The sequence below is a fragment of the Dermacentor silvarum genome, chromosome 10, assembly GCF_013339745.2.
Source record: "Dermacentor silvarum isolate Dsil-2018 chromosome 10, BIME_Dsil_1.4, whole genome shotgun sequence".
In the NCBI taxonomy this organism is placed as follows: Eukaryota; Metazoa; Arthropoda; class Arachnida; order Ixodida; family Ixodidae; genus Dermacentor; species Dermacentor silvarum.
The window spans coordinates 49,033,159-49,051,212 of record NC_051163.1 but is presented as its reverse complement, the minus strand read 5'-3'; the positions used below and the strand labels follow the sequence as shown (position 1 = coordinate 49,051,212).

Below are 18,054 nucleotides of genomic sequence, written 5' to 3'. Positions count from 1 at the left end.
ATGCTAACGACTGGCGACAAAAAAAAATAATAAAGAGCTCTTCTAATTATTTACAACATTTACACATTATGGTTGGAAACATCGCCCCTTGTCTGCAGAGGCCATAAGTACGCGGTGTCTCATCAAACACTTTCAAAAAATTTTCTAAGGTTGCGTGTGGCAGATTGCAAAATTCTAGTTCATCAGCTGGTCTACTCGAAGAGGCGGACATTAGTTGCACAAAAAATTGAAATGCATAATCGACTAATGAACAAAAATTCACCAATTAAGTTAACACATTAACTTATGGCCTATCTTGCAATTTACAAATTCTAGCCGCGGAGTTCGGAAGGCGGACGCACTAGGAACATTCTCAGGATGGCACCAGTTTCGAGATATTAATTTCCGAACATTGGGGAGACATAGATTGGTGTTCTAGTTACTTTTGTGCTTACCCGCCATGGTTGCTTAGTGGCTATGGTGTCGCAGGATCAAATCACGGCCATGGTGGCTGCATTTCGATGGAGGCGAGATGCTAGAACACCCGTATACTTAGATTTAGGTGCACGTTAAAGAACCCCAGGTGGCCTAAATTATTCCAGAGTCCTCCACTACGGCGTGCATCACAATCAAATCGTGGTTTTGGCACATAGAATTCCATAATTTGTTCTTTTCATACTTTTGTGATTTGATGCATAAAACGACGTTTTGTTGAGAAAGTGACTGGCACGCCAATGTATTTCTCCGCAAAGTTAGAGAATTACTATCTCGACACTGACAGCCTGAAAATTAGTTCCAAGTGGATCCGAACTCCACGGCTAGACTTTGTAAATTGGAGCATAAGCCATAAGATAATTACCTAAAAACTTAACCGGTTAATTCGGTTAATTTTCGATTATGCATTTCATTTTTTTGTGCAAGTAACATCCGCCTCTTCGAGTAGACGAGGTCATGAACTAGAATTGTGCTATCTGCCACAGGCAACCTTTAAACGTTTTGGAAAGTGTTCGCTGAAACACCTTGAATATAGAATTCGCTCCGTAACCGAAAGGATGCCAAGCTGGATTCACTCAAAATCAGAATAAATAGAAGTCTAGAAGTCATGCGCAGCAGCGCTTATACTCGGACTCAAAGTACTAAAAAAAATAATAAGGATTGCAGTTTGGCCGAGAAGGCGAAACCGTATTAGTGATAGCGAAGTAGAAGACAATTACACAAAGGAAGATTTTTGCCGTGTAAATCCGTGGAAAGATTGCAGCCGTGTAAGGACCGCACCCCCAACTTCACAGCCAACGTTAAAAAAAAAAAAAAAGACATCCAACCGAGAAGCAATCGTGTTCCGTACGCTGATTCTGATCGGGCTCAACAGCGAATTGTTGCGCGCAGCGTACTTTCGTGCGTTGCTACTGGATGTCTAGAGGAGGCGATCGCGGAGGTTTACGGCGGATTTCATACTCGTAGTTGGAAAAATGAGGTCAAATGGCCCGGTCCCATGAAAGGCCCGTCAAAACCGCGACAGAAAAGTGCAGCCCTTACACGAGTCTATACGTTAGTTATAGTGGCTACATAAATTGTAATAAACATTCACCTAAAATTAAAATAGGAAGCATAGTGTAATTCACGGACCATGTAAACCTGTATATACCTCACTGGATGACCTTGAGCACTCGCTTTCACAACGCAAGCATTATGAAGAACGCCGGCAGCGGAGGCGAACGGTTCGTATACAGCCGAGCGATTCACCGCCAATCGGAAAATTAGATTCATCATCAGTGCGTGCCCATTTTCATTTCCCCTACAGACGGCCTCTCTCAGTGATCTGCAATGACTTTTGTCAAGATCTTAACTCTGCAACACAAGGGGCGCGGAAAGACAGCCCGGCAAGGAAGACAGCGCGCACGAAGTTAGCAGCCATCCCTGCTCGCCCTCTATCATTGCACCCACCAATGATTACCCACAATTAGATATGGCATGCAGGCCGCATAAGCTTCAGCCGCGCACAGTCAATTCCAGCTACGACAGGGCTAGAGGAGAAGACGCGTGCTCTCTTTCCCATTCGCGTTTGTTTACGTGACCTCCAACTAACCCGATTATTAAGCGCCGTGGTAAGATAATGCCCATCAAGCCGCCATCCTTTTCGGCTCACTGTTTCGTGCTTTTTTTTCCGCACCCACAGTGTACGGGTCGCTCATTTGTATGGCTTTTGGATTTCTTCTTCTTCTTCCTGGGGTTTTACGTGCCAAAACCAGTTCTGATTATGAGGTACGCCGTAGTGGATGACTGCGGATTAATTTTGACCTCCTGAGGTTCATTAACGTGCACTACAACGCAAGCACACGGACGTTTTTGCATTTCGCCTCCATCGAAATGCGGCCGCCGCGACCGTGATTCGATCCCGCTACCTTGTGCATCGTGATCCCACTACCTTGTACGGAACATCGCGGTGACGTCAACAGCGAAAATTTGCCTGGAGTGTCGATATACGCGTCATTGCTTTCGCCATAAAGCGAGAAATAGAAAATTGTTAGCAAAGGGTATGTATATATATATGTGTTAATAGATTTCGGGAAGCTGGTCGCGCCCAAGCCGCCCCGGAGGAGGAGGGCCACACTTTTCGTTAAACCAGCAGTTTAGTTGGCTGGACATAGGCCTCACACGTGTGGACATGGAGGTCTTGCCTCTTCGCCGCCTCGTAAAATGAAAACTTTCCGCCTATGGCGGTCTATACTGCAAGAAGCAGCGTAAGACTTACTATACATGGTATTGCACCAGATATCGCTTCACTGCTTCGGAATAGAAATGAAAATGCAACTCTTTTATCGCTAGCATACGAAAGTAGCCTCGGTATTTGCGGCTTCCACAGCGCTGAACACTGATTCCGAGAACCGCCAAGAGAGGGCGACAGCAAGACGCAGAGCGCAAGCAGAGCGTCAGGTTTCTACGTGTGTAGGGAGGGCGTATACAAAATGGAGACAGTCAAAGTCATTACGTTGTTGCGCGCTCCTTGACCATACTTCTTCCGGCTGGCTTATTTCGTTCGACCCGCAAAAGCAGCTTAGAGTCTAATTTGATACGTAGCAGTGCAAAGTTTACCAGCTGCTCGCATATTGGCGACGTAGTACGCCAGAGGGATTCCAAATCCCCGAACACGCCAAAATTGGCTCCCGTGATACCAATATGAAAAACGCTTTACAGTCGCAACAAGGAAATCTAGCGGTGGAAAGGAGGAAAGAACAAAACGAAAAACAAATTACACGTACGTGCATTTCTGGTTTTTATATGATAAAAAGGTGGATGATGATCTCTTCTAGTCTGTTAATTTTCAGCGGTACATAAAGAGTTCGCTTCATACAATAGATACAAAAAGTCTTCCATCACAGAGTAAGAAAGAGAGAAGGCAAGGATATCTGCAACCTGATATCCCGATTGTCTTCGATATTAACGGTATAAAAGCCAGATCTTGAGTACTGACCTTCAGGTTCTGCTTCTTCCTTTCCGGAAGCTGCCACTTCTGGCACTCGTCCTCGCAGAACGGCTCTGCGTCCAGAGGGCAGACGCTTCCGCCATCTTGAACGACAGACCCTGCCTGGCACTGCTCGCACAGGGCGTGACAACAGGGCAGAACGATCGTCGTGCTCGGAATAACGTGGCACACGCAGCAGGCGTAGCGAGTCAGCATCAGGTCGTCCGCGAACCGCGTCGGGCGCCAGTTGACGCCGCTCACCGAGTCGCACACTCGGTGCAGTGCTCGCCGTCCGTCATCAGGCATGGCAACGGCACAGAGAGAATGCCAGGGTCTCACACAGGTCGGCGTTTCTTGCATTCGTTCGCAGTCACGCGAATACCGATAACGTCGTCAGATGACGCGGCCGCAAGAGTGGCGCCGCCGATAGCAGCGAACGACACCGCTCAAAATAGGCGTCCTTGAATCGTCCGAGATTCGCGCGCGCTGGCAGTTTTTGCTCCGGCCGTACCATTCGCACGGAGAGAGAGTCATACCACCGTCACACGTGCGCCCGCAAACTCATTTAATACCCCTGACACAAGGGCAAAAGTAAAGTCCTTTGTAGGAAACCCGCTTTGTTACTCCGAAGGACCCTTTGCAGAAAGGAGTTGCGCCGATGGCAGCGAACTTCTTTAGGAGGTTCCTCAAATTAACGCCGCAAAGACAGAAAAAAATGCGCTGCTTGTTAAAAGAGCAAGAAAGAAAACATTTACAAGAAGCTGCGCATGTATGTTACATTTAGTGATTGTAGAACCTAAAAATATTTTTTTCCCATTTTGATGGCTTATAATGCGCTTATTTGGAATTTCACAAGGCGGCGCTACCGACGTGGTGCGGGCGTTTGAGAGTATAGCAAGAGTAAATCTTCACTGTTCGACAGATCGCATTACCGCTAAAATCTAAAACATTTTCCAAGGTAAAACAAATACTTACGGGGCACCTTAGTTATGTAACAGGTTTTCTTCTATTGATGAGTTGTGCACGCTGTATGCGATAGTACACCTTTCAGCTCGAAAAGTAGATGCCCGATCTTCTTTCCCGCAAAGGCACTTTGCCGGGACGCAGATACTCCTTTGTCGTGTGTCACTGCGCTTGAACGCCTCTCCAGTAGATGTCCCCTTACCTAAAGGACTTTAGATTGTCCGTGTGTCAGGGGTATAACTCCGTCGTCGTTATCTCGAGGACGGTCGCCCTTCCGCTAAAGCAGGTTAAGGGAGCTTTTGTCAAGGCAGTTCGGTCATTCAGATTAGAGCTCTGCACGGGCCTGACTTTTCGGCCCGATCCCGGCCCGGGCCCGTGATACCAAGCCTGGGCCCAAGCGTACACGACTAAGCCGAGCCCGGGCACAGCCTGGGTCCGTGGTTCCAAGCCCGGACCCGCCCCGGGCCCGTGTTACTAAGCCCGGTCCCGGACGTTCATTACAAAGCTCAGCCGGGGCCCCGTGTGCATGATCAGGACCGGCCTGTAAGTCAAGTATATATAATATATTATTACTTAGAGTGTACAGTCTATTTCACACTTAGGGGAAATCTAGGAGCGCATTGCATCGGGATGCATTGCGCTCCGGTTTGGTCCTATGAGCTCATTTAATAAGCGAATATACGCGTATGTGAACAGGGGTAATAACGAGCGCACAGCGTACAACAAACGCACAAGTAGAAAGAGGCATACTTTGCGTTAGGAATAAAGTAATATAATAGTTTCGACGCTGGCAGTATTGCAATCACTAATGCAGTAACAGGGACATGATTTGAAGAGGGGTAAATTCTATGATTTGTTTTTCCTGGCCCGGAAATAATGTTCGTTCTTGTGGAAAATAAATGAACGAGAACATCTGTTTTCCTCATTTGTGTGCTAAGGCATACTAAGAGCCAGCTCTTTGCACGTGTCACTTCAGTTTGGCACATAATGCCTTGAACCTTGCAATGCATAACGTTCGCGTGTGCTGGAATGCCCGGTTTAGGCCTTTTAATTAGCGAGCCTGAGTCCGGCCAGGGCCCGCGGCCTCATGCCCGCGCCCGACCCGAGCGCGCCGAAGAACGCTTCGGATGGCCCCTGCAGTGCTCTCATTCAGATAGGCGATCACGCTCGGCAGCTGAAGGGCGTAGTCTCGTGCCCATACTTGTTGTGAAACTGAGAAGTTCCTGATTATTTGCACTATAATTATTGTTGCGGGGATTAAAACACATACACTAAATTAAGAAAAAAATTGGCCGCGTATCTGCTTGCTTCGCTGCAAATGACGTTGATATACCATAGTCATATGCCACCCCTGATACGTAACACCCTCTCTTCTCCCCCCTCCCACCCCTGACGCTCTTCCCCTCCCCTCTTACTCCTGCCATGATGGATGCAATCGAGCTTTTGCTGAATTTAATTCAAATTTCCCGCGTTCGCCCTGCTCTCGCGCCATTTGTTGGGACCTTTTATTATTGTTTGCTTAAAGCCGGCTACAGAGCCGCGCCTTCAGTCGGCTTGTTTATAACGCGTAGCGTCTCTTCGATACCATCTCTAACGCGTTGATTTTTCATTTACTAATGTAAAAACCGGTCCAATATGTGTTCTTAATTAAATGAGCGCTGCGGATCACGGTAATGTACATGTACATATATTTTGCCTCAAATAGGCCTGAGGTTTCCTTTGCGCTGTATAATGTTTACGTGTATGACCCCGTGCCACCAGTGCTATAGTTGCCTGGTTGGTTTTGTCCGGGCGGTTGAATCGATTTTGGCAGGGTGGTTGAATCGGTCTTGGCCAGGCGGTTAAATTGAGTGACAGACAGACAGACCACAGAGAGAAGAATTCAACCAAGAGCGGACACTCCCATAGAGCCCAGCGGCCGAGTTGACTGCCGCGCGCCAAGTGGTTGTTATCAATACTTGAACCACCCTTTCGGTTTTGTACGCGCGTGTTTTGAACGCTAGCTGGCACACGTTACGCAGGCTGCGCCCATCGGCTTTCGTTTCTCTTATTTTTTTATTGCTCAACCGCGCGTGGTATTGGTGCGTAATCGTTTTATTATTTGGAATAAAATTATTGCGAACGATCTTAACAAGCCCTATCGAGTCCGTGCCACGTGCAATTTCACAAAGTAGACGCAAGAGGCCATGTCAAATGAGGAAATGTTTATTTTGCTCTATATAAATACTCGGGCGGGGTTTTTTGTGCATTCATCCAACGTTGTGGCCCCAGGTAAGCAAAAGTTCCAGTATGAAGGTCCACCGGACGGTATCAGCAGAAAAAAAAAAGTAAATTACAAGCATGTGTCATTTTGGTATTTAAACATAGGAATACTGCGTGTAGAGGCGAAACGTGCGAAAGCGGTGAATGGGCGGCATTACAAACAAAAGCAATTCGCTTTTACATACATAGCGTAGAAAATACCCGACTCATCCCAAACAATACCGTACAATATGAAAACAACTTATTTCCAAGCATTGCCCCAAACCCGGGCATTATTTCCTGCACTTTAATGCACAAATACACCGGCGACTTCGCGGTTTGGAAACATGGCCGCAGGCGTCGCAATGGTATACGGTACGTACACAGATGGACGCACCAGAGGCTCCCTGCCGGACCTTGCTAGACGCTCGCAGAATGCCTTCTACTCGCACTCAAGACAAATTCGCGGGTGCAAAGCCTCTTTTCGGTCCTTTAGAAGACGGAATTTTCGAATGACAAGTTTCTGATATGTTCCTCGGCGTTATCTTTTGCGCATTCAGCCGGCGCAAGCAACGCACTCCCATGTTATCGCTCTTGGCAATCGCTCATCGCGCTTTCGACAAACTTGTGTACCGAAAGAAGGTATATGTTCTTGCGGCGCCACAAGAAATGTCACAAACTTGTCCCACTAAGATACTTTACACGCCAAACTAACTTAGTCACCACGGCCGAGCTGCTTATCGCTAACTGCATCATAAGTCTTGGTCCCGTGCTGTAAGCCTATAATTACGTCGTAGACGGTGAAACTCAATTTCTCACCTTGCCGTAGTCCAATAGTGCAGTGGTACCATGTGCAAGTGCAGAAGGAACGCAAGAATACGCCGGGTGCCCAAGAAACCAGGCTACATTAAAAAAAATGTCACAGTTTCGCCCTAAGGGCGAAGCAATGAATGCGATAGCAACACAGCAATGTCATACGAAGTAAGGTGAGCGGCTTTGGTAGCAATATGAATTGTAGTAAACATGAGCTGATTATGTAAGCAGGTGTGCTGCGGCGTAAGTAGACCGACATGAAGAGAGACTCGATGACCACGAGAAGGCGCGTGTGAAACGGTGGTGTTGATGAGAAGCGCTTCCCGTGGGCAGCGCGCGTGCGAAGGGACACACCTGTAGCGCTGCACTGCCGATCCTGGCAGCATTACATGTGTAGCGTGCGTTGGAAAATGTGGCCCGACTATTACTAACTGAATGAACAAGCGTGGTGTGAGCGCGCACAAACAAACATGAATAGATCACACTGAATGACTGCAGAAAACGACTGTCAAAACGCTGGCAGCAAGCGCATAGATACGCCCCAGCAGCGGGCGAAGGTACGTGCGGTCTATCGCTTCAACAGAAACTGAGCGGCGAACGCATAGAGCATAAAGGTCTGAGCCGTGTGGAGATAAGAGACGGTGCGGCGAGCGACGAGCGCGGTTGTTGGCAGAGGAAAAGAACACAACAACCCAAGGCGCCACTTCACCACGGGAGACCAGGCCGGTCAGGCAGGCCGTCGACGATCGGTATGACATCGTTTCATGTATAAGATGTGTGTGTACAGTTTTAAGGAACCAAGTTAATGGCAAGTTAAATAAATCTAGTTTCTTCAAATGTTGCTTCTTGTTGTCGTCGTACCTGCCGATCTGCACCTGCCGCTGCCAGAGCTCATCCCCCTTCATGGTCGTCTCCCTGGTGAGCTGATGCGTCCGAAAACTAACTGCTGCGTCACTTCGCTACAATTTATTCGTTCTTGGGGACCCCTATTAACCAGTGAAGCTGGTGCAAGGCTTGGCAAGACTGAGCAAACCAGCTATTATGTCGTGCGGAATGGCGTTAATTGCTCACTTGATGGCGGCGGTTCCATTCCAGGTTTTTTTCTTTTCTTTTTTTTTACTTGCACGTTTGTTCAAAGTGTGGCGTGCGCTTCACTTCAAATTTTGCGTGACCTATAGCGCACGGGATTCATTGGCGAAAGGTGTGACTGGAGGTTTTTTGTTATCGTGTAACGCTTCGGCATCTCATGCGCTGTGTCTCGTCGTGACGATAAATGCGGAACGCTCCGCGAAGAAACGTCGCGCTATGCTCGTTCACTCTCCGTAACACAGGCTCTGAGTGACGTGAGTGTCCTACAGGCAGCAAAATTAGCAAGTTGAATGTTTTCTAAATGATAATGTCAGACAATGCATTTTCTGATTACTCGATATTAATACATGGTGTCGCAGGGAATTGCGAATAATTCTGTGAAAAGGTTTATCATATGTTGCTATAAATTACAACTGCGTGCCATGGCCATAGTACTTTTCATCCATTGAAACATGTTTTCTTCGGTCAAGTATACTGGTTACATTATTCTAGACGAATAAAAGTGAAGTTGCTTTTGAAACCTCTGTGGCACTGTCATTTATTCCCATCCTATTCCGTCACCTTCCTAAGGAATCTACTGGAACAATTGCCTTCAAACACAGCCTAATTATGTTCCCATTAAGACATACGCCACTCACAGCTCAGTTATTTCTTTTTCCAGTGTATTATCTGGTTCTTAGTGACCCCTACCGGCCAGTGCTTCCGGAGCAAGAGATAGCTGGCCTGTGCAAGCTTCAGTCCAGCTATTACGTCGTGCGGAATGGCGTTGCTGACTTGAACCCGGTGGTTTCGTCCAAGTTCTTTTTCATTTACTTGCGTGTTTGTTCAAGGCTTGACACGTGCGTCGCTTCAAACCTCATGTGAGATAGCAAAAGGCATCCAGTGGCAAAAACCGTGAGTGCAGACCGTTTGTTATTGTGCATGTTCACGCTGTTGCATCCGACACGCTGAGTCCCGCTGTGATGATGAATGCGTAGCAAGAAACGCGGCGTTATGTTCGTTCACTCTCCATGACACCGGCTCATGAGCGCACTTGAGGCCGCAAAATAAGCAGGTTCAAATGCTTGATAAATGATAATGTGGTGCAACGCAGTTTTGTCTGATAACCATTGGATACGAGTGCGTGGTGGCGCACAGAATTGCGAGGGCTTCAAGGATTCTGTGAGTTTTCGCATGTATTACTACATTGGAACTGCGCGCTGGCCATCTGCTTTTCGTCCATTAAAACATATTTTTTTATTCGTGTATACTGGGTGCACAATTGTATGCGGATAAAAGTGAAATAGCTATTGACGTCTCACTGCTACTGTAATACATCATATTCTCTCACGTTCTTAAAAGTAACGTATAGAAGTAATTTCCCGTCACTAACAGGCTAATTAGGTTCACCTTAAGATACAGTCCAGTCGCATAGTTTAATGATGCGCTGTGACGTCATCTGAGGCTAGTCTCACTCAGAAAAAAAAAAACTGCTCGCCTTGAAAAGTTCTAACATTCGCGCCACGAAGCATAAGGTCTTATACATGTCACTTCTACTTCGGGGGGTGACATCGCACTTTTCTTTCTTTTTTTCTTGACAGAAATTGCGCCCACGACACACAGATAGTGACGGTTATAACATGCCACCTCGAAAGTGTAGCCTCAATAAAACGCGTCGTGAGGAACAACAAATTATGGATTGAAGGATAAAGAAAAAGAGTGCAAATAACTTATCTATTCGAATGGGGTTGGGTGCACGCAAGCTAACTTTTCTTCTATAATGATTTATAATTACGTATCAAAGCAAAAATTCGAGACGCTGGATGTTCCACCATTGGCATTTGATACCGAGCACGCTTGATACCAGTACAAACGACGGCGCTGCGGCGACACAAACCGGTGCTGGCGGCGGCGCAAGGTGCATTGATAACGCAAGCATAGTACTGCAGGTGAGGGCGCCAGGTGCGCTGATGACGTTACGAGCATCATACGCCGTTATTGCTCTTTAGCTCCTTGTCGATTCGCGTCGAACCAATATAAACCGTGATCAAAGGACTCCGGCGCCGGCACGGACCGAACAAACGTAATCTGGCGCTGCCGCGCGGGCCGTATCTTGAAAGCGATCTGTGAGACGGACAGAGTGCCGACTGCTGATAACTCCGCACGCTGTGTTTTCGCCGCTTCGTCCGCGATGAAGCGCCAGGTAGCCCGAAGGTGGTACAATCGCTTGGTGCTGCAAGCTCTACCTTGAAAGCGATCGTCTTGCGGGGGGGGGGGGGGGGGGGGGGAGGGGAATGGAGGGGCTGACGGACACACGGACAGTTTTTCGTTGGGTAAGCTAGCATAGAAATGCTTACGCATTAAAAAAAATATTTAATTATGTTCTTCTCTTACTGAAATGGTGCATTTTATTGTTCAGATGGTTGAATATAACATTCGTCACTCTTGCCTGGTTCTGAGAAAAAAGAAATCCGAATTAGCCTTCGTCTATGGGTTTAGTGAGCTCGATAGCTCAATGTACTACGGGGAAGCCAGCTGTTGCCATAGTCGCGCTAGCATAAACTTGTGTCGCTGCGCAGTTGCTGCAAGGAAAGTAGTCCTCCCGGCAGGGTTGCGACGTGGGATAAGCGGTTGGTTTGAAGATGCCCATGCCTGAAAGTGATCGGCCACATCAAGTATTAGTTGGTCGTTCGCTACTTATTACAAAGAAAAGACAAGATCCAAGTTCTAGTACTCCTTTAATAGCTTCGCTGCAAAATAAATAACATGCTCAACTCCCCCGGAATTTCGTACTGGATGAATAAAACAGAATCAGGAACTTTATTTGCAATATTATATAAAAAGAAACTGTCAAAGATGGCCGCTATAACGGCGAAGTGTCGTGAAAATAAAAGCGTTCTTCAATAAAATAGTACGCCAAAAACCAATTCTCTCTAAGTGAAACAGCAGTATCTTCTCCAACATCAAGCAGGATATAAAAGATGGTTTGTAGACCAACATGGGAAGGTGGGACTGTGGGATGAGTGCCGACGCGTGACGGGCTGAGTCAAGCTCCGTCACTCGCAGTCGTGTAGGACGATTTGAAATTTCAGCTTCCTTTCAAATACTTTTTTCACATTAAAATCGTAACAGTAAACTTGCGTCCACGCGTCGCATTCTGCCTCCTCTCGTGGCAAACAGTACGGAGTAGATGGTACGCTTATCTCCGATACATGAACGACCTGCGGCAAATAGCTGCTCACTGCACACCTGTTGTCCCAATCTAATCTTAGACCCCATCTTTGTCCGACGTCCTCGCTCAATATACCGTAAGTCACTCTGCACCACGCGTGTCGATGACGCAGCCGACACGTTACGGTAGCGTTGCAGTACTTGTGCAGTTCGTAGACGTCTGATATGACCACACGATAAACGATTTCATTCGCGTTCGCACAATGACGCGTGCACGTTTTCTTCAGCGAGAACATGTGCTTCCCTCTGCTTTGCGACACCATAGACGACTGAGCTGCCGGGAGGTATACTGTTTCGTTGTGTACTCTGAGTAAGCGTTCGAGGCACCAGCGAGACTGGGCAGCGAGGACTTCCAAATTTTGAAGGATATCCGTCGCCTCCTTCCGCCTTGGCAGACACACACCCGAATAACTTGCACTTGCAGCCGCCTCAGCCTCTTTTGCCCGATACCTTTCCTCCTCTCTCGAATCGAGCATGCGCTGATGCAGCTGCGAGACTTCGCCGATAGCGTCCGACAACTGCTCGGCGGCTGCAGCCACGGTGGCGTTCAGAGTCTGGAGGCTAACCGTTAACGCTGCGCTGAATTCCTGCTGCTGGGCGCCTTGGGTTCTCGCAACGTCTGCGAGTTCGTTCACTTGGCTCAGTAGCCAGTGGATTCCTTCTTCATTCCAGTTCCTTGCTGGCTCCTCGATTCCTCGCCCAGTCGCGGTGACGTTACCGGTAGTGGAGGAGGAGGTGGCGGCGTCACCTTGTACCGAGGACTCATTGAGAATCGCAGATGAGACGTTGTTGGTAACACACCCGACTATGTAGTGGGCGGCTAGCTCAGCGTTCGGAATGTTCTCGCCGCAACGTTTACACGGCAAAGTGTGGAAGACGCACTCTGCTTCGAAGTGTCGCAGTAGCTCCGCCAGGGGGCCGACGAAATCGCAGCCGTAGGCGTCGTTCCAGCAGTGAGCCTATAATAGAAATGAAAAGCAAGCAGGGTTTTCTGATAGCGAGACTCGCTTTTTTAATGAGTGTGCATGTTCCTATGTATATACGGCTCGTATATCCTCCTAAGACCCATTGTACAATATCAGCGGCGTAGCCAGAAATTTTGTTCGGGGGGTGCTCAGGTTGCAGCGTGGCCTCCTCCTCAAAGAATTTGTCGAGGGATCAAACACATGAATAATTGCATTGTCATTGCCAATGCCATCGTATATTAGATGCTGCAAACGAATTATTAAACACTACGCAGTGTGAATACAAGTCAAAATGTATTTTTTTCAATAAAAATATTTTCGTACGCCCCCAAAATTGTGGCAGAAATAACTGATATCAATGCTTCCGCGTTTTTTTCTTCTTCTATTTAATAAGTACAGAAAATATCACGTGAACTTTAGAACTATATAAGTTCGAAACCAGCAAGGCAGTGCATGCAGCTGAGGTGAAAAACGTAAAGGCCATGAAATTAACAAGTTGAGGAAAAATATTTTGATGAATCTATGTCCTTCAAGAGCCTTGTTTACACTTTTGTACGTATGCAACGTCCAGGGAAAAACCTAAATGACGCTGTCCTTCGTTGCAATTAATTGCGCAGGAGTAGCTGTTACCTGTCGTGTATTGTGAGTAATTGCAGCGAAATTATAGTCGCAACAATGAGTACATATAAAATGCAGGAGTTCTGCAAAATATACATTAGAAATGCCAACATAGAATGGAATATACAAATGCGAATATACAACTTGATAAAAGGCAAAAAGTGGAAACAAAGTTCACTGCTTGTATATACAAAAACTCCCAACAAGATATTTAAATATACGTATAAGTCTCCAATAAATCTACGTATCTAAGCAAACGTCACTGTATATAATACGTCAAACCAGACAAATAAACATGTTGCGCAGTCAGAGATAGTAAAATTTACGCATAGAAAGACAGACGATCCAGGTACGAACAAAACTGATCGCAGAAATTGTGACATGTACTTGGGCCATGCGGTGGTCGCGATAGCACCACATGGGTAGATTAATAGAGGAAGATGCAGAAATCAATACGAAAATGTGTATTTTAACTGCCTGCACAGCGGCAACAATTATTCTGCGCCCAAAATCAAAGAAGGCTATTGCTTTGTTTCAAAAAAGAAGTAAAAGCAGGTAGCCAACAAGGAAAGAAAAGGCAAACGAAAGCCACAGATGATGCGGCAGGTTCCCAATATCCGAGTGTGTTTGTTGGGAAACGCTGCGTCGACCGGGCTTTCAGCGAGCAAGGTCGGTCAAAATTGGTTATTGATGTCCTCGTAATTTTCGTATTCATATAATAAGTTTGATCATGATGCTAACTGTTACAATAAATGGCGAACATTTCTGCGGTTTTAAAGCCAATGAACAGTAATACGTTTTCGTAATTACGAGTTCATGAACCTGAAGGCACAGAGCTTTTTATTTGAATTGATTTTAGCTGTTTCGCTGTCTAAAGGTCAAACTTCACTCGGCGGGGAAGTTATGCGAAGCGGTCAATGACTTCGGACACGTCGATGCCGACGTCTCTGTGGGCGTATAAAATCGCCAGCCTAACCATGCGTTCCTCTGACATTGTAGAGCGCAAGTAGTTTTTAAGTAATCTCATGTTTGAAAATATTTTCTCTGCGCTGACAGTGGTCCCTAGAAGGGTGACTAGAATTTTCAGCAGTTTGTACATATTTACATAGAACCTCCAGTCGCAATGACAGAGGACATCTATGCTGGTGCTAAAACCTAAAAACACTTCATCAATCATTGGCATCCTTGTTTAGGTACCTTGCACAAACAGTCGATTCCAGCAATATACGTCGTTTCATCAGCAAGTACGGAGAAGCGGCTGCAGCGTTTACTTTTGCGATCTAGGCTTTCTTTGATAATTTCGCCACAAATTTCTATAATTTGGTTTTGTACATCTGGGCTTAAATACAAGGCATTACTGGGGCAACTTTCCAAATGGTTCTTCAATTATGTATCTCCACAATCAGCTCGCATGTGAACAAGCGCTTTGAAAATACCAGTATTTCCAGCCGGGGCATTGCTTAAATCCATAGGACCACTGTCCCTATATATGGCCACGGAGAGCCAGACTTTGTCGCCCGCAAAAAAGAACTGTCTCAATAAAAGGCCGCTAACTTTCTTCTGTTCTCTCTTATTTTACTTTGCCTTCGCTGGTCCTGCTGATCGATCACATTGGGCACGCTTCCTGAAAATGTTTGGAGAAATTTATCAGCTGCCAGCTGATAGTCACGGTGTTTTTTTGTATTTTCGTGTATGGAAGATAGCGAGCGCCTGCTTCCATTTCTGGAACGGCGTGAAAACGAGGGCTCCAATGCGCGCTTGTTGGCCCAAGTTTATGAGAACTTTAGGCCCATAAAGTTCCAGAATTGAAAATCTAAAGCACGCCTTTGGAAATGTCAGTGCACCTTTCGCGTGAAAAGTTTATGAGAACGTTATACCCACAAAGTTTCGGAATTGAAATCCACGTGCTCCGTAGATTCCAGGGCCGCTGCGAGATGCCGCGACGCGCCCGCTCGCTATCGAAAAGCCCTTGAAACTTTGTGATCGGATGGGGCTCCTGGCGTTATGTGACTCGAGGTGCACAAGCGTTGCCACGAAATCCAGCCCGAGTTCTGAACGTTCGTGCCGAAATGTTGTTTCGAGCGTGAAAAATACATTGTAGACAAAATTCAGAATGACTCCAGGCGTCGGTGGTTGTTTTGGCCGGCGTCGGGAAAATAAATGTCAAAGAGGGGGCTGAAGCCCCATCAGCCCCCCCCCCCCCCCTGGCTACGCCCCTGTACAATATATATGCACTGACTTCAATTTTTAAATGCAAAGCATTTCTTGTCGGCGGCTCTGTCCGTCGCTCCCATCGCCACCACAGCACATGCGCGTCCCCTCCCCCTCTCTGTCCTCTCCTACGCTCCCCCCTTTCTCTCCTCTAGGAACCCGGAGCGGCGCGCACGACAGGTGGTGCGACTGCTGCATACTCCGCTGGGGGCGCCACGGTAGTTCCGCGGTATGAAAATGACGGAGCGCGCGAGCCTCATTCTCTGTCCCGTGCAGCGCCGCGATGAGCGCTCGGGCCGCTGCCGCGAAACCATCTACCGCTCAAGCTAACCATCTCCCCGCTGCTTCGCATCAACACATGGTTCCCTTTAGCGGGAGATGAAGTAATTTTTTTCTAAAATGTTCCGGAAGTTGTTACTCAAAATATTTATACCTGTTTGAAGTCCGGTGCATATGGAACTGTACAGATGTGGTTTACTCTTGTTCTTCTCATCCGCTGTCGACAAACTTGAAGTTAGGTTGATCTAGAACTCTGTGTTGCCACAGACGGTTGACAACAGACAATGTGTAACTGTGTTTGGAAACCTTTGAGATTGCGTGAAAATCCAGGATGCCGCAGCAACATGGCCATGCACTATACATACATAGTGGATACTTCATCTCCGTTTAGGTAATTAAACGCAGTATTTACCATAGAAAACATGAGGAGATAGTTACTTCTTCCACGCACATGAAGATGCAGCTTTTGCCATCTAACCGCGGTATCGAAAATTTTGAAAATTTTCGCACGTTAGTAACATATCAGACAATAAAAGCAGCTCGAAGAGCTATTATGCACCGTATAGCTGTAGGGGACAACTGTATGTTGAGAGTGGGACGACGTAGCCGAAATGACGATGAAACGACCTCGAGGACATCACGACAAGGGCACGATAACGAATGCAAGACGACGGTAGCACAAGCATGAGTGTATGACGACAGCATGATTAGGATAGAATGATGACGGAACGATACCAATGGAACGACAAAGCCTGTATGACGACGAAGGTGCGACGCCAAGGAGATGATGTCTCTCAAGCGGTTGCCATAGTAACACGTCAGCGTGACGACGATGACTGCGTGGTGACAAGATTCGGATGACGAAGTTAGAATGACGACGATAGAACGGGAACACGGCATCGCTACTACAGTATGCAACGAATGCATGGTGATGGTCCTATAACGATGATGGCATCACAACGGTACTCATTGAGAACAGTTGGATTAGACAATGGCTTGGCTCTATGACGTCATTGCGTGAACCGGATGAAGAAGCGGGAGGGACGATTATCGAACGACAATGAAGGCATAACAAGAAAAGCGCATATCTAGCGGCCCAACCATGAAGACAACTTGGGTCCCCGGATCGGCGAAGTAGACTATCAGTGGATGCCGAGAGTGTGCCGTCCATGACGTCACAGCATGACACCGGTACGTGGCGGCCGTTATAGGCATAGCTAGCTTTTCAATATAGATATATTGATTTAAATGGAGGGAAAAAATAATGCAGAGATAGGCAAAACGCTAGTCTGAAGCATGTATAGTAAAATCTTATTAGTTAATTAATGGTATAGGTCTTCCTTCTTTTGAGTGTGTTACTACGCGCTGATCTATTAGACTATAGGCGGCTATTTGTCATTGCCCCGTTTCAAAGGGGACGAATATGGAAATCAACAACAATCTTGAGCGCAGAAGCACTTTGTCACAGGTTCGCCTGACATGTAAGCTGTTACTGTCGACTGCTCATTAGGTTGCCAACCTCGTTGATAGCAAATAAATATATGCTGAACAACTGTTCGTCATCGGTTGCCGGCATAACGCGGATTGCGAGACAAAACTAACACAAACCCAAATGGCTCGCAACAGATATTTACCTCGCTGTTACGAGGATGGCACGTGTACTGACCTTGAGGTTATGCTTCTTGGCAGGCAGTTGCACCCTCTGAACCCCGTCTTCGTAGAATGGCTCTCCGTCCAGGGGACAGACGCTCCCTTCGTCTTCGACAACGCAGCCTGCCTGGCACTGCTCGCACAGCGCGTGGAAGCAGGGCAGAAGGACCGTCGTGCTTGGAATCACGTGACACAAGGAGCACGCGTAACGAGCCAGCATCAGCTCATCGGCGAACCGTGTCGGGCGCCAGTTGACGCCGCTGACCGAGTCGCACACTCTGTGCAGAGCTCCCCGTCCAGCATCAGGCATGGTAGCAACGGAGAAGAGTGGCAATGACCACATGCGCCGAGGATTCACTTATGGGGGCGCTCCGGTCACGAGCACGTGACCAAAGATAACGGCGAGAGCTGGCGTAGCTGTTTCGGCGGAGGTAGAACTGTCCATAGGACGGCGCCAAGAATCGGTGTCTACGAGCAAGTCGCTTTCGCTCAGCCACGTTCGTTTGTATTGCGATAGAAATTATATGGACACTTCAACCGGATTTCTGCCGTCGCCGTCGTCGTCGCCGTCAC

At 47.3% G+C, this 18,054-nt stretch overlaps 2 protein-coding genes across 5 annotated transcripts in view; both read right to left on the bottom strand.

Annotated features, from left to right (window-relative positions):
- Nucleotides 1-3,810, bottom strand: part of LOC119431190 (uncharacterized) — a 92,823-nt gene extending 89,013 nt beyond the window's left edge. Inside the window, exon 1 of one of the 4 annotated variants that reach the window (XM_049657769.1) lies at nucleotides 3,452-3,810. In XM_049657769.1, the coding sequence (XP_049513726.1) occupies nucleotides 3,452-3,802 (351 nt within the window). In that variant the 5' untranslated portion in view covers nucleotides 3,803-3,810. The remainder of the gene's footprint in view (nucleotides 1-3,451) is intronic. The other 3 variants (XM_049657770.1, XM_037698661.2, XM_049657772.1) reach the window with 3 other exon arrangements.
- Nucleotides 3,811-11,335: 7,525 nt separating this feature from the next.
- Nucleotides 11,336-17,791, bottom strand: LOC119431513 (uncharacterized). Its single transcript, XM_049657893.1, has 2 exons — nucleotides 17,498-17,791; nucleotides 11,336-12,717 (listed from the first exon to the last, which is right to left on the bottom strand). The coding sequence occupies exons 1-2, from the start codon at nucleotides 17,789-17,791 to the stop codon at nucleotides 11,584-11,586; spliced, it is 1,428 nt and encodes a 475-aa protein (XP_049513850.1). The 3' UTR covers nucleotides 11,336-11,583.
- Between the last annotated feature and the right edge of the window lie 263 nt (nucleotides 17,792-18,054).

Bases quoted from the DNA above. Each gene is read 5' to 3' on its own strand.
- LOC119431513 (XM_049657893.1), bottom strand. From the start codon at position 17,791: ATGCCTGATGCTGGACGGGGAGCTCTGCACAGAGTGTGCGACTCGGTC. The intron at 12,718-17,497 runs GTCAGTACACGT...TTTCTATTATAG, and splicing joins CCAAGAAGCATAACCTCAAG to GCTCACTGCTGGAACGACGC.